General features: G+C 43.8%; 1 protein-coding gene across 2 annotated transcripts in view; it reads left to right on the forward strand.

The window, feature by feature from the left end:
- Window positions 1-1,920: 1,920 nt before the first annotated feature.
- The window catches only part of LOC138808475 (citron Rho-interacting kinase), a 168,209-nt gene continuing 153,891 nt past the window's right edge, over window positions 1,921-16,238 (forward strand). For both annotated transcript variants that reach the window (XM_069994746.1, XM_069994747.1), the window contains exons 1-3: window positions 1,921-2,016; window positions 6,832-6,973; window positions 12,140-12,315. In XM_069994746.1, the coding sequence (XP_069850847.1) occupies window positions 1,921-2,016; window positions 6,832-6,973; window positions 12,140-12,315 (414 nt within the window). The remainder of the gene's footprint in view (window positions 2,017-6,831; window positions 6,974-12,139; window positions 12,316-16,238) is intronic.

A 16,238-nucleotide genomic window follows, 5' to 3' on the forward strand; every position in this document is an offset into this window, starting at 1 on the left:
GGGCTTTGGTTTGTCTTTCAGCGTCCTTGCAGGCGGCCTCAGGAGCCCTTCACCAACCTGTGGCTTGACAATCGGAGATGCTGTCACCGAGATCGCCTGAAGGTTAAATGCAAAACCTCTGCTGCCTCCGAGGGACGTGGGGTGGGGGGGAAAAACGAATGGTCACCATAGTAACGAGCACTTCGCCACGTAGGAGGGTCAAGATATTTTGCGGGCAGAGAGGCTTTGCTCCTCCGCAGGCGCCCGCTGTCAGCAAAGGGCAGCGCCGGGGGACCTTCCCGAGGGATCCGCTCAAACAGACGCGTCCCTAAACACGGCACTCCCCACAACCGCCAATTTCAAACTCACAAGACCTGCCAGGCCGGGCCTGCCTCTCCCTTCCTCCTATTGGCCACCAACCTAAGGAAGAAACAATTTGATTGGCTTTCCCCTCCACTTCCCCTAGTCCCTTTAAGGACTTGGGTACGGCCTGGTTTGCGACGTAAGCGGTCCATCATAGATTTCCGGAACGATGATTGGCGTAGATACAGTTAAGACCCGCCCACTCCCGTTCCCGGGTTCAAACGCCGCGGCGGGAGGCCCGGGGAACGCGAGGCGCAAGCTAGGCCCGTCTGTAGACTGTGAGTTCGGCTCCCTCCACGCCTTCAGTTCCCTGCTAGGCCTGGGGGAAAGGGTGGCCTTCGTCCCCCCACCAGTTCCGTCCCCGGGCCGCGGTGTGTGTGTCGGGGGGCGGGGGCGTTGGTGGGGAAAATCTTCCCGCGTCCCCGCCCTGCCGGGGAGCTGGAGGTCTACGGGGCGGCGCCGGAGGCCGGGCGACACCTGGGCTTCCCCTTCAGTCTCCTGTCAGCTTGACCTTTGTGTTTTCAGTTGGAGCCTGGCTGCTAGTTCCTCACTACCTGTGTGACCTTAGCCATCAACTCAACCCCTCTGTTCTGGTGTCCTCAGACTCCGGGTGTTCACCTCAGCACCACCTCAGACCCCTTCCATTCCCCCCTTCGCACCGCCTTCCCCCCTCACCCCCCCCCCCCCCAACCAAAGTGCTCCAGCCCCTGTGATCTGGCTGTTGTTAGAGAGGCCTGCACCTGCCTCTGGACCTCTGCCCTTGCCCTGGCTGTTCTTGCTGGCAGGGATATTATTCCTTCCCCTTTCTCCATCCCCCTCCTTCCCCCCCCGTATTAACGAGGTTTGTTCTCAGGGAAGTTAGGGAAGTTTACTCTGATCACACTGAGATATTGCATCTCCCAGGCTGCCCAGCCCTTCTTTGCACTGACCTGGCTTTATTTCTTTTGAACATTCCACAGTATCCCCTTGCGACATACTTTATATAGTTGGCTTAGTTCAGTCATCCAACTCAGTAACTAGTTACAGTTACCATGTGCAGGGCTATGTGGAGGCGGAAGTCCTCAGCTTTCTGGAGCTTACATTCTTATTAACTAAGAATTAATTTTGATGTTGGTCCTGGGGCTTGAACTCAGGGCCTTAGTACTTGCTGGTGTTCTATTTCAGCCACAGCTCCACTTCTGGCTTTTTGCTGGTTCATTGGATACAAGAATCTCATGGGCTTTTCCTGGCTAGGCTGGTTTGGAACCCTGATCCTCACATCTCAGCATCCTGAGTAGCTAGGATTACAGGTGTGAGCCATTGATACTTGTCTTTACATTCTGAATTTTATTTTTGGTGGTGGTGGTAGATAGCAAGTTTGCCAAATGGGTTTACTTCCTGGCTTCAGGGAGTAAAATTTCTAGGTTTTCATCTCCATGGCCAGACTGAGAGCTTCCTAAAACTGGTGTGAGGGTAGCTGGTTTTCACCTCCCTATCCTTGAAGCTCATGGGAGATCAGATCTGTTAAACCCTTCCTGCTCAAAACATCAATACCACTCACTTGACCTTTCTTCCATATCATTCAGCTCCAGCAGGGAGATGCTGAAGTTCAAGTATGGAGCCAGGAATCTGCAGGATGCTGGTACTGCTGAGCCCATTGCCAGCCGGGCCTCCAGGCTGAATCTCTTCTTCCAGGTAATAAGTTTGCTGCCTGTGATCATCACCTGTGTTTAATTTCTTGTCATTTACTCTTCTTTGTATTCTAGGACCAAGGCTAATACTCTAGGTGAAATCTTAACCTTCCCCCCTTCTCTTCCCTCCCCCCAGTACCTGGGCTTGAACTTAGGGCCTTGAGCTCTTGCTTGGTTGGCTTTCTTGCTCACAGCTGGTGCTCTACCACTTGAGCTACACTTCCAGGTCAGCTTTTTGCTGGTTAATTGGAGATGAAATCTTGTAGACTTTTCTGCCCAAGCTAGCTTTGAACCATGATCCTCTAGATCTCAGCTTCCTGAGTAGTAGGATTACAGGCATTTACCACAACTGTATTTTTTTTTCTTTTTGGTCGGTCGTGGGGCTTGAACTCTGGGCCCGAGCACTGTCCCTCAGCTTTTCAGCTCAAGGTGAGAGTTCTACCACTTGAGCCACAATGCCACTTCCAGTTTTCTGGTGGTTTATTGGGGATAAGAGTTTCACGGACTTTTCCTGCCTGGGCTGGCTTTGAACCGATCCTCATATCTCAGCCTCCTGAATAGCTAAGATTACAGGCGTGAGCCACTGGCACCCTGCCACCTGGCTGTATTTGATGTTTTAAAGGTACTGAATGTATTTGGAAAGGGAGCCACTATGAAGGCACCTGAACTTGCCCTGGGAGATGTTAACGCTTTCTTATTCCTTATACTTTTTTTTTGTCGGTTGTGGGGCTTGAACTCTGGGCTTGGGCGTTGTCCCTCAGCTCTTCAGCTCAAGGCGAGCCCTCTACCACTTGAGCTATAGTGCCACTTCCTTATTATACTTTTATTCTAAAATTTTCCTTTTTTGGACAAAGCAAAACAAATGAACAGAGACACTTAAAAAAAGAAACCACCTAAAACTTCTGTAAACATAATTTTAGTTCACTTGTTCATTCAAGGGATATTTACTTTTTTAGATTAAAGACAATAATTTGATAGCACCTGTGCCACTCAGAACACTCTCACAATAAATAACATTTCCTTGATCTTAGAAATATTAATATTTAAAGCCGGGTGCCTGTGGCTCACGCCTGTAATCCTAGCTACTCAGGAGGCTGAGCTCTGAGGATGGTGGTTCAAAGCCAGCCTGGGCAAGAAACTGTGAGACTCTTATCTCCAATAAACCACTCAGAAAACTGGAAATGGCACTGTGGCTCAAGTGGTAGAGCTCTAGACTTGAGCTAAAGAGCTCAGGGACAGCACCCAGACCCAGAGTTCAAGCCCCATGACCATCACCACCAACAAAAAAAAGAAATATTAACATTTAAAGTATCTGCCTGGCAAGTGTCAGGTCCTGAGTTCAAGTCCCATTACCACTCACCCATCCTGAAAGGAAAAAAAAAAAAAAACCCTCTACTTCAAGACTAGATTGCCTCCCACTGTATCAACTCTACCAACTTCACATTGTTGCTCTGGGGACGAAACCTCCAGAAAGTGAACCTAAGGACAAACCAGCCGCTGCCTGGTCTAGAGAAGCTGTTAATGCAAGGGTAACATACACCTTCTGTTGATCTCCTGTGACTGGCAAAGCTGTTTCTATCTAGGCTGTTCCAGGGAGGTTTGGATACATTATCGAATTTGTTTCCCATTCAGGTAAATATTTGAGACTGATCCCAGTCTTCTTCCTTCCCACCCAGCAGCCCTTGGCAGCAGTGTTCTAGGTCAATGGTTGGCAGACTTCCAGAGCCAGAGAAATATCACAAGTCACTAGGAGGCCGTGGCTCTGTGAGCTTTTTATTTTGCCAAGTAAGGAGGTAGAAAACAAATACAAAGAAAAACCTATTACCTCCTGGCCTTTTTTTTTTTCTTTCCTAAAGAAAGGGCATTTTAAGAAAACACCAAGAGAGGAAGAATAGCATCTCAGAATACAGGCCTGATTTTCAATCTGAATATACTCAGCTTTATGAAAAGAGGCATCATGGAGCATTTGTTTCTTTCTCAGTTCCCTGTGGGCTGTTGAAAACTTAGAATCGGAGAGCCCCTAGTTGGTCTAAGCTCACCAACGAGCAAACAAACAAAGAATCTCATTTTTATGAATTAGGGGGCAACTGCAGCTACAGTGACAGCTCAGGCGGCCTTGTGACCCAGGGCTAGCCAATCCCTGATTGAGCTCTGAATCTCCTGGGAAAAAATAAATTGCTCATAAAACAAATTTTAAGCTATAATGTAGAAGATTTTAATTTAGGAGGTTAGGGATAGGGACAGAGAATCTGTTTGATTTTTAGTTAGGTTCCTCCCCTCCCCCACCAACCCCAGTTCACATGTAATCAGCCTTTAGGTTATTCAAGCTACTGTGTCACAAGTTAAAAGATTGATTCCCAAAGTTAAAAGACTGATTTTTTTTTTCTTCCTCCTTAGGATTTTTCAGGTTGGCTATAGTCAACTAGGTAACTCTTTGCTTTACCCTATGACATCATCTGTTGCCTCTGGGATTGGAGCATCTGGGTACTGACTGCTGGCTAGCACCCCTCTGTTCCTCTAAGGGATCTCATTGCTCCATATTTTTCATCAGTCAGTGGTCTAGTCCAGGGCTCTTCACTTTTTTTTGCTGGTCCTGGGGCTTGAACTCAAGGCTTGAGCCCTGTTCCTGAACCTCTTTGTGCTCAAGGCCAGCATTCTACCACTTGAGCTACAGCATTACTTCTGGCTTTTTCTGTGGAGTTTATTAGAGATAAGAGTCTTAGAGGGCTGAGAAGATTGCTTAAGTGGTAGAGTATTTGTCTTGCAGGCACGAAGCCCTGGGTTCAGTTCCTTATTACCACATAAAAAGCTGGAAACGGCGCTGTGGCTCAAGTGGTAGAGTGCTAGCTTTGAGCAAAAGCAGCTCAGGGACAGTGCCTAGGCCCTGAGTTCAAGCCCCAGGACTGGCAAAAAAAAAAGAAAAAAGTCTTATGGACTTTCTTGCCTGGGCTGGCTTTTAAACTGTGATCTCAGATCTCAGCCTCTTGAGTAGCTAGTATTACAGACATGAGCCACCAGCACCTGGCTAATTATTTTCCACTAAATAATAAACATTTTACATTTTTAGAGTCATAGAATCTCTGTTGCAGGGGCTGGGAAGGTGGCTCAGTGGTAGAGCACTTGCCTTACATGCTCGAGGCCCTGGGTTCGATTCCTCAGCACCACATAAGCAAAAAGAAAAAATCCGGAAGTGGCGCTGTGGCTCAAGTGATAGAGTGCTAGCCTTGAGCTGAAGAGCTCAGGGACAGTGCCCAGGCCCAGAGTTTAAGCCCCAGGACCGAACCCCCCCCCCAAAAAAAAAAAAAAGAATCTCTGTTGCCATTGCTGAACATTGTCATTGTAGCACAAAATAGCCTCAGACAACATGTAAATGAGTGGGCATGGCTGTGTTCTAATAAAACTTTATTCCTACAGAGAAGCAGTAGACCATATTTGGCCCATAGGCTGTACGTTTGGTGATTACTGATCTAGCCTAAGTTTCTGAACTTGGCTTCCCAAAACAGCAAAGCAGAAATTACCAGGTTTCTTAAGAGTTCCATTGATGCTGACTGGCTGTGTGTCACTTGAGTCACTTTCTTTTGTTTGAAGTGAGTTTCAGACAAGACCCCAAGTCTTGAAAAAGAGGCTTGGCGTGTGCTGAGAGAGTTGCAGGAATTCTTGTCATTTTGTGGGGAGGACCACTGCATAACCTAAGACCAGGCATATAGAAATCATTGCTCTAGACTCGAGGTTACAGACTTGTGTCTTGAGAGAGACAGACAGTGGGTATGTGTGAATCAATTTGTGGGAATTCCAGAACATATAGACTGACAAGAAGGGTAGCACCTCTTAGCTCCATGTCACCAGGAATGTGGGGGTAACATTGCTGGGTCTGCCAGTGTTTCAAGAAAAGCGAGACAGTCCTCTTCCCCTCTCCTCCTCTTCTTTTCCCTCCTCTCTTCTTCCCTCACCTCCTTCCACTCCTTTTCTGTCAGTACTGGGACTTGAACTCATTGCCTGGACACTGTCCCTTAGCCTTTTTTGCTCAAGTCTCGTGCTCTACCACTTGAGCCACAGCTCTACTTCCAGCTCTTTGCTGGTTAGTTAGAGATAAGAATCTCATAGGCTTTCTTGCCCAGGTTGGCTTTGAACCACAGTTTTTAGATCTCAGCCTCCTGAGTAGCTAGGTTTGTAGGCATGAGCCGCCACTGGCACCTGACCAAACATTTCCTTTTTTGTTTCTTTCTCTGTCTCTCTTGTATATATGAAATCTCCTGGTAATTTTAAGTATTGGCAGATAATTTCAATTATTTTGCACACTATGGGCCAAACAAAACATGTCTGTGTTCTAGACACATTCTGTCAGTTTTTTAACTGTTCCTCCAGACCATGAATAAATTCAACTTTGGTAGTTAACTCCAATCATGCTTCTCCAAATGATTTAAGGACATTGACATTACAGTCACAAACTCCTGGGCACCCATGAAAGAGGTGCCAATCATCATTTCCTATTTTAAAGACATGGGAATATGTCAGAAATAACAGGGCTCAGAGTAAGTCTTCCCACCAGCCTCAGATCTGCGTGGGACCTTTTCTTAGGAACGACATGCTTATTTCCCAGGCACTGGGCAAAGACACATACAGTGATGGGATCAGAAGAGCCATCACTTTATGACTACCAATTGACCATGGCTTTAAGGAATCAAGTCACACCACTGTGCTCTTCCCATGCTGTGGGCAGTTAGTTGAGTTGGTGGCTTGCCGTATACTTGGTGTAGATATTATCGATTAAAGCTTTTCATTATTGACAGTTTCTCCATCTGCTGTTTGCTGTTTTCAGGGGAAAGCACCCTTTATGACTCAACAGCAGATGTCTGCTCTTTCCCGAGAAGGGATATTAGATGCCCTCTTTGTTCTCTTTGAAGAATGCAGTCAGCCTGCTCTGATGAAGATTAAGCATGTGAGCAACTTTGTCCGGAAGTGTAAGTTTGGAGAATTTTTTTCTTTTTTTCTTTGATGATGATGATAGTGGTACTGGGGTTGGACCTTACCCTTTGAGGCAGACTCTGTTTCTTGAGTCACACTCTCAGCCTTGTGGGGAAATGTTTCTTGAACACCATCCTGATAGGGATAACCAGAGGCCGCTGGAGGGTGGAGTAAGGTAGTAATGGTTGACGCTAGTAGGTGAAAACTCTGGTCTAAACAAGGCTGACTCAAGGTTCACGTTCTTTTTTAGCTGGGAAACTAGATAAGCGAGCTCCTTAGTCACAAGGGATAGGAGCTTAACTCACAGAGTGAATTTCTTTACTCATAGAATTGAGAGGGGTCAGGACACTGATTATTATGAGGGCTTTGTGGAATGGGAATGTATAATTAATTACCCTAAAGAGTTGGAGGGTACTGATTAAGCAAAATTGACATAGGTTGACTATTGTGACCTTCAATATTTTACAGTTTCTTCTTGTGCAGAAATTGGGGGAATGTATGTAAAATTAGATCATGAATGAGTTAATACAGACTAGCTTTATGTTCCTGGCATATCATAGATAATACATGTTGACCAGCAGTGATAACCATAAACCTTGATGATGTTTAAGACATTGTGTATCTTTAAAATGTACTTGAGGTGTTTGTTCCTCATTCTGTATTTATTTGATTATGATTCCACTTTCTTTAAATTCTGAAGTAGGGAGTGGGAGGGGAAGGAAATGGCATGACAAGATGAGCTTACTGAACCATCTTCAGGCCCCTTCCTTAGTCTTAAGCCTCCCCCCTGGTTACGTTAAAAGCATCCTATCATCAAGAACCATTCAGCAGTCAGGGGGCTTGCTTTAGTGGAAGGTAGACTTTTTCAAGTAGAACTCTCTTCCGGGGAATTGCTTCACATTTTTGAAGAGGCTTCCTGGGGAGAACTGTGAAGAGGCCATGATTGAAATCTAGTGATTACAGTTGTATGATTCACCCCCCACCCCCCACACTCCCTTTTAAGCCTTCTGCTACGGAATGTAAGCTTTGCTTTTCCATGTGGAGAAGGGGCTATCAGCTGCTACTGCCAAGTTTCTTGGGTCTTCCATAGGAATAGTCTCTCTCTCTCTCTCTCTCTCTCTCTGACCATCTCTCTTTTTCTGTCTCTGCCAGTACTGGGGCTTGAACTTGGGGACTGTTGCTCTCTCAGCTTTTTGCTCAAGGATGGTGCACTACCATATGAGCCATATCTCTCCTTAGGACTCTTTGTTGGTTAATTGGAGATAAGAGTCTCAGATTTATCTACCAGGGCTGGCCTCAGATGTTAGCCTCCTGAGTAGTAGCTAGGATTACATTGTGAGCCACCAGCACCCTGCAGAAATGGAAATTTCCTTTGGGACAGCGAGGGTAACTCTGAAGTAGTGCCTCTAATAGAGATGCCCCTGACTTTGGGCCAAAGGACGGCAGCAAATGGGCATCTGGAAACCAAAGAAGGGATTTTCTTCACTGACTATAGTCATGCATCACTTGATCAGGGTATATGGTCTGAGAAATGTGTCATTAAGTGAAATGTGTCATTGTGAAGATATCATAGAGAATATTTAGACAGATCTACATGGGGTAGGTCAGTCATTCAATATGGCATCTTTTTTTTTGCCCGTCCTGGGCCTTGCTTGAACTCTAGGCATGGGCTCTGTCCCTGAGCTTCTTTTGTTCAAGGCTAACACTCTACCACAGTGTCATTTCTGGCTTTTTCTGTGTAATTTATTGGAAATAAGGTCTCATGGACTTTCCTGCCAGGCTGGCTTTGAACTGCGATCCTTAGATCTCTGCCTCCTGAGTAGCTAGGATTACAGGTGGGAGCCACTGGTACCTGGCTGTGGCATTTTTTTTTTCCCTAAAAAAAAAAGTTCAATTTTTAATATATCTTTAAAAAATTAACCGATGCATAATAATTGTACATATTTGGGGTGCAGTATGGTTGTCTCAATACATGCTTATTTTAAAAATTAGTAAAACAAAGAGGTTTCAATTCCATACGCATGCTTATCTTTAATATGTAGTGATCAGGTCAGAGTCATTGGTATGTGCATCACTTTGAACATGTATCATTTCCTTGTTTTGGGAATGTTCAAAGCTCTCAATTCCTTAGGCGCTTTATGAAGATGGTGCTGGTGTAACTTACCATACTTTTTTTTTTTTTTTCCAGTCCTAGGGCTTGAGCTCAAGGCCTGGGCACTGTCCCTGAGCTTCTTTTGCTCAAGGCTAACTAACACTCTACCACTTGAGTTACTTCTGGCTTTTTCTGTTTATGTGGTACTAAGGAATTGAACAGGGCTTCATGCATGCTAGGCAAGCACTACCACTAACCCATATTCCCAGCTATTTTTTTTTTTTTTTGTAAGTAGGACTCTAAAATGGTGTTACTACCTTTGCTACATGTTACAATAGGATTATCCAAAGCAATTCTTTTTTTTTTTTAGATTAGTATTTATATTGTTTTTAAGTAGTTGGTTAAAGGGGTTCCAATTCCACCAACTCCGATTATGAGCACACTGCAATGTAACCCCATTCCATCATTCTCCCAGATCTTTCCCAGCCACACTCAGATGCTCAACACAATTCCAAATGTGGGATCTGGAAACTTTTTGCAAGTTTCTGAATACTTCAAGGGTCCTGCAAGACTCAGTCATTTCATACAAAAGTGTGTGCTTGTTGTGTGTGTACGCATGTACACATGCACTTTTCCCAAGAAGAACTTGATGTAAAATGCTGAACATAATTAAAAGCAAATAACTTTCTGCCTGTGGGAAGACTACTGCGTTCTGATGTAGGCTGGATTTCCTCATACTTTTCAACATGTGCCTCATGGTCCTGAATGTGGCGCACATTTAGAAAGTTCCCACTTCTGCTGAAGGGCCCTTGGGTTGTTTCGGATTATTTTTGTTCTTTTCCTCATGAGCATCTTCATATGTAGATTTTCTGAGCATATGTGCTGGGGCTTCTGATGAAGGATTGGATTCCTAGAAGTTGAAATGTTGGTTTCCTGAGTTTCAAGAAAGGAAGCAATAGACTCAGCTGTATTGGCATTGCTCCTTGGGTGACAACGCCATGCCTCCACTGTGTTTCCATTACAGTGTTTTGGGTCTTTGTCTTGACCTCAATATTTTGTACTCACTGGACCTGTTAATACTACAGCACAGGGATAAAGGATTGATGCATTCCGGATGTTTGAGGGGTCATAGAAGCAGCTGATATGGAGAGAAGACATTAAGGGTTTCTCCTCTATTCACCTTAATAATAATCCAGAAGCCTTTTGGGTAAAAAGACAGTTTGGAATGGTTTCTTAAAAGTCTGCGAGTAGTGTGGTATTTTTGCCTACAAAGCAGTTTGTCTACTTGTGATTGAGATGCCTGGTTGACTCCCATAACAGACCCAGAGTTATTAAAGTTGGGCAACACCATCAGCAACATTGGAGCCCAAGGCCCCATAGAAGGTTAAGAGAGATTGGCTCTGTGTACTAGTGATCATGAAACAAGATTTAACCTAAAAAGTTGCAAGCCAGTGCATTGGTGAATGATAGTTCAGCACTCAAATACTTGATACGAGAGATACTTGGACAGGGATGGGGAAGGGAGAACAGGGCCCAGCACTGCATTTTCAGGGAAAAAGAAAATGCTATGCCGCTTTCAGGTTTCTTCCACATTTTGTTCTCCATGGTGGGAGCTCTGGATTTCTATTTCATAGTGGTCATAGTGAACTCCTATGGATCTACCCACCCCTTGCCTGATTCCCAAAAGGATCATGGGATGTCTTTCTGAAGTGAGAGTGTGTCTGTGGGGCTCATCCCATAATGCCTTTGACCCCACCCTTTGCAGCTCCACCCTTGTAAGAAAAAAAAAGAGGGAAGATAGGATTCTCTGGGATAATGTATATGTAAATATGAGTGTTTATGTATGTATACATGTATGCGGCACATATATGTATATGTGTATATGTTATGTAGGTGTGTATATTATCTACATCTGTATCTTTTTTTTTTTTTTTTTTTTTGGGTCCAGTCATGGGGCCTGAACTCTGGGCCTGGGCACTGTACCTCAGCTCTTCAGCTCAAGGCTAGCACTCTACCACTTGAGCCACAGCGCCACTTCCGGCTTTTTTCTTTTTGCTTATGGGGTGCTGAGGAATTGAACACAGGGCCTCATGCATGCAAGGCAAGCACTCTACCACTGAGCCATCTTCCCAGCCCTACATCTGTATCTTTAAATATATTGTATGTGTGCTGAAGATCGAATCCAGGGCTTCATGAATATTAAGCACATGCTCTACTATGGAGCTACATACCAAGCCCAGGATAATTGTAACTTCAGGGATCTTTTACCCTCTTTCCATGTGTGTGATATGGTTTTTCTGTTATTCACAGGATCCAGCTTTTAGGCCAGTCATGATTGCTTTCCTCCGTTCTTAGAAGCCAGCATGTCCTTTTAGCAATGTCTCTGCTTAGTCCATTCCAATATTAATAAGTGCATCCAAGAGTCATGTGTTTAGCCTACACTGTGTACATTGAGACATTGGGTTTGGAAAAGGAATAAAACTATGTTATGGAAAAGTCCATGAAGATGGGCAGCATGTGAACCCTGTAGCGATCCTTCAGGCTACTAGCTTCTTTATCTTCTTTGAAAGATTGTCACATAGTAAGGTAAGGAAGACTTTGACACAACGGAAGGGAGATAAAACCTGGCCTAATAGGATAAAACTGAGGAAAGCATGTGTAGGTCTAATGGATAGATTTGGAAAATGGGAACCATGTTGCTTTTTCACATTATGAGGCAGTTGTGTACATGCTGAAAAGCATATTTGACCTAACACTGTCCTGCAGCCTTCAGAGGAAGGAGAAAAAACCTGGGTTGTATCCTCCCTCCCTATTTTCTTAGTCTACAGGATTCAAATTATAGCTACCATGGAAACTGTACTTTGGAATTTCTGAAGCCCTTAATTTTAACTTAACATATAAAAACACTTTTGTGCTGATTTTATAATTATTCGTGATGGATGAGAAAATGACTAAATGTCTTTTGACAGTGAAGGAAGTCATAAGCACATTTTTCTTCTTTCCTTTCATAAAGATGCATATATTTGGAGTGCTTTATTTACCTGGGTATTACACTTCCATTTCTTTGCAGATTCTGACATTGTAGCTGAGCTACAGGAGCTTCAGCCTTCGGCAAAGGACTTTGAAGTTCGAAGTCTTGTAGGTTGTGGTCACTTTGCGGAAGTACAGGTGGTCAGAGAGAAAGCAACCGGGGACATCTATGCCATGAAAATTATGAAGAAGAAGGCCTTGTTGGCTCAGGAGCAGGTAGGAGCATTTTCACATCAGGTCTTTCTCTTTCTGGACTGGAATGTTCATTGCAGAGACAATCACCTGCTGGTTTGGCATCTAGAATTCAGCAAGTTCTCTGACTTGGTCGCTAATTATTCTTGAAAGATCAAAAAGAAAAAAAAAACCCCAAAAACCAAAAAACAAACCTGTGGTGTTGCTTAGCTCTTGTCGAGCTGCTGTGGGTTAATTTAGAAGGTTCACAAACTTCCATCGATTTCTTTATCCTGATTCTATACTTTAATTTTATGTCAGAACCAAGTTGACCTCCTAATTAAGGAATTTATGTGTATATGTGTATATTTATTTGTGTGTATATTTATGTGTATATGTTGCACATATATGTATATGTGCAACATACATGCATATATATGTTCTTTCCTGACCATTAGCTGGATATTTGGGAACATGCATACAATTGGTGAATTAGGTAGCATTTGCTTTAGTACAGGCTGTAGATAATTTCTATGGCAGGCACATGTATTTGATTTTATAATGAGCCTTTGTAGAAGTTAAATAGAATCGTGTTGTATAGCTGGGGAGTTGCTTTTCCATTGTGATATTCTTCTTTCTTTAAGTAGGGCTGGTGTATCTCTAGACATATTGATTCATTTGTTGTGTTTTAAAGAGAGTGAGAGCTGCCAGCCTTGGAGTTCAGAGAGTAATTTATTAGTTACAGACATCGTAGTGCACATCATGGTTCTAATAATGTACCTAGCTCTGTGGGGAGCTGGCGGAAGGGATTGAAGTTCCATAGCTGTTACTTTCAGGGTTTAACCACAGCCTTGGGAAGAGGAGGAAAAATGCAGATCTATAAAACAGGTGCTTACCAGAGAAAGCATCACAGAGGGGAGAGAACAATTAAACTCATTAGCGGTGATGGGAGATGTCATGAGTGAGCCAGAGACAATTTGTCCTCTCTGATGAGAGGGAATGGAGCCTGGGCACAGAAGTGATAGGAGGTAGCCATGGATGAGAACTATGGTGCTGTTTGTGTGTCTGTGTGTGTGTCTGTGTGTGTGTGTCTGTTTAGTGGTTCAGTATAAACACATTGTGAACTAGGGCAAACTGAGGACATTTGAGTGGGTTGGGGAATTGGAGGGAAATGTCACAAGCTGTACTTAATCATAAACTTTACCATTTCAACTACTTTTAGTGTGTAACTAGTAGTATTAATGTACAACCATCTATAGTGGTATTAATACAGAACCATCATGTACAACTGTAACCATCATCTGTATCTAGAGCTTAGTCATCATCCCAAACAGAGTCTCTGTACCCATCCCACCCTCCCAAGATTTTAAACAAAGCAAAACCGTCCTGTATTTCTATGGCAACAGGTTCAATGGCAAAATTCTATACCCTTCCAGTAGTTTGCAGATTTACATCATTTGTTCCTGTTGCCCTAGACCATTTTTGGAATGGCATTTCTACTTTGTGAAACAGTTGGGGATCATTTAGGCTTTCAGAATGCGGAGGTTGTGATTGCTTGGGTCCCTGAGGACTTCAGTGACATTTTGTGGCTTCCAGGCAGAGAAACAGCAGAGGGCAGGAAGCTGCTTGTCAGATCCCAAGAATGACAGATGTATACCAGGTCCAATAGACTGTCTCTGCACATTGAATATTTGTTTGGGGAAGAAAATGTGAGCAACTTCACAGACAGGAAAAATGACACGATGTTGCAAATAACTTGGAAGACCAGAGGCGAAGGTACTTACTAGGTCTCCTACATCTGAGTCAGAACTAATCTATCATCATCACATACTTCCTGAGCATTTGTGTTTCTAGGTCCTTGAGGAGAGGCATTTGATGTAGTCTGACCTTGTGATGCATACATTGTGGATGGGAAATAGCACATGTAAGAAAAAAAAAAAAAAAAGAATCCAGCACGCCACACTGCAGGCAGACCATAGAGGTGTTACAGGTTTGCCTGTATGAATAGTTTGAAAGGAGCATGTAAGAAGTGTGGACTCTTCCTTAAGTGTGTGTCCATTCCTCAAGAGAGTGCATATAACAGAAAAATAGGTATCTTAATGGAATCTCTGTCAGGAGTTGGAACTTAAGGACCTGAGAAGAGAAAAGCCACCAAGGAAGAAGCTGAAGAAAGGAAGCGTTGGAGAGGTGGTATCCTGCAGGCAAAGCCTGTCACCCAGGGGAGGCCAGCACACATGCCTGAAATACTGTGACAACTGGAAGAGGTCCCCAGAGACCACTTACTTTAATGGACACTTCAGGGGTCAGTTAGTGGTGAGCAAGTGAAGGTGGAGGCTGTTCAGTTCAGTGACCTCCTCTGAACAGCTTTTATATGCCATCATGAAGAAGAACCAGCCCCTTGGGGCAGTAAATGACTGGAGCTGGGTTGTTGTTTTCCAAAAGGCTGACATTTAGCACTAGAGGTGGTGTGCTAGGTGAGTTTTAGGCAGTGTGAGGACGAACTATGTAAAAACACTTAATAGTTTTTTTTTAACTGTATCTTTTTTTTTTTTTTTTTTTGTCTCTTTTGGTACTGGGGATTGAACCCAGGATGTTGTACTTGCTAGGCAAGCGCTTTGCCACTGAGCTACATCCCAGCCCCACTTAATAGTTTTGTACTCACAGGAAGTGGCGCTGTAGCTCAAGTGGTAGAGTGCTCGCCTTGAGCTGAAGAGCTGAGGGACAGCGCCCAGGCCCAGAGTTCAAGCCCCCCAGCCGACCAAAAAAAAAAAAAATAGTTTTGTACTCATTAGCTTATCAAAACCTGCAGCTTCCACAGATGCTGTTGTAGGAACTGATATGGAACAAGGTATACTTCAAGTTAAACTGACTGAAACAATCACAGATTTATAGAAGAGTTCCATGATCAGTCAGGGTTCTTAGGGGAAATGAACCAGTAAGTTAATATACAAAGCTAACCCTCACACACAGTTTTCCTGAAGCATTCTCATAGCTTCTGCCTCTATGGATTTACCCAACTACAAACTGAAAATAGGAAGAAAGAAAAGATGGTGTGTGTGTGCACCAAATGGTAGACATTTTTCTTGTCACTAATTCCTAACGAATTCAGTATTGCTATTTGTGTAGCATTCACATTGTATTAAGTATTGCAGGAGGTGATTAGAACTGTACAGAAGATCTATATAGGTTCTGTGCAAATACTGTGCTATTTTATATAAATGACTTGAGCTTCTGTGTGATTTGCTACTCATAGGTGTTCTTTTTTTTTTTTTTTTTTTTTGTCGGTCGTGGGGCTTGAACTCTGGGCTTGGGCGCTGTCCCTCAGCTCTTCAGCTCAAGGCGAGCGCTCTACCACTTGAGCTATAGCGCCACTTCCGGTTTTCTGGTGGTTTATTGGAGATAGGAGTCTCATGGTCTCTCCTGCCCGGGCTGGCTTTGAACCGCGATCCTCAGATCTCAGCCTCCTGAGTAGCTAGGATTACAGGCGTGAGCCACCAGCGCCCGGCCTCATAGGTGTTCTTGAACCAATCTACCATAGACAAACAGACATACACGCACACAGAATATACATATGCCATTGTTGTATATACATGGATCATAGACTATATCTACATATAAGATATCCACATAGAATGCATATGCATGTTTATAGGTACATACACATCTATACCCATATACACATATGTGCAGAATTGACTTATGCCAAGCAGGTGGTTTCAGTGGTGGTGCCAACTGGAAAGTCTGAAGGCTGTAGGCAGGACAACAGGCTGGAAATTTTGGAAATTTGAGGGAGAGGAAAGGATGATGCACTCTTAAAGCACAATTTCTTGATCTTTAGAGAAAGCACTGGCTTTCTCTTAAGGTCTTTGAACTGATTGGAAGAGGCCCACACAGATAACTGAAGAAAAGCTGTAACTTAAAGTCAACTGATTGTAGACAAAAACATCTCCACAATACCTTTACAGCAA

This window comes from Dipodomys merriami, unplaced genomic scaffold, assembly GCF_024711535.1.
Source record: "Dipodomys merriami isolate MVZ:Mamm:240054 unplaced genomic scaffold, mDipMer1.0.p SCAF_45, whole genome shotgun sequence".
NCBI classification, from domain to species: domain Eukaryota; kingdom Metazoa; phylum Chordata; class Mammalia; order Rodentia; family Heteromyidae; genus Dipodomys; species Dipodomys merriami.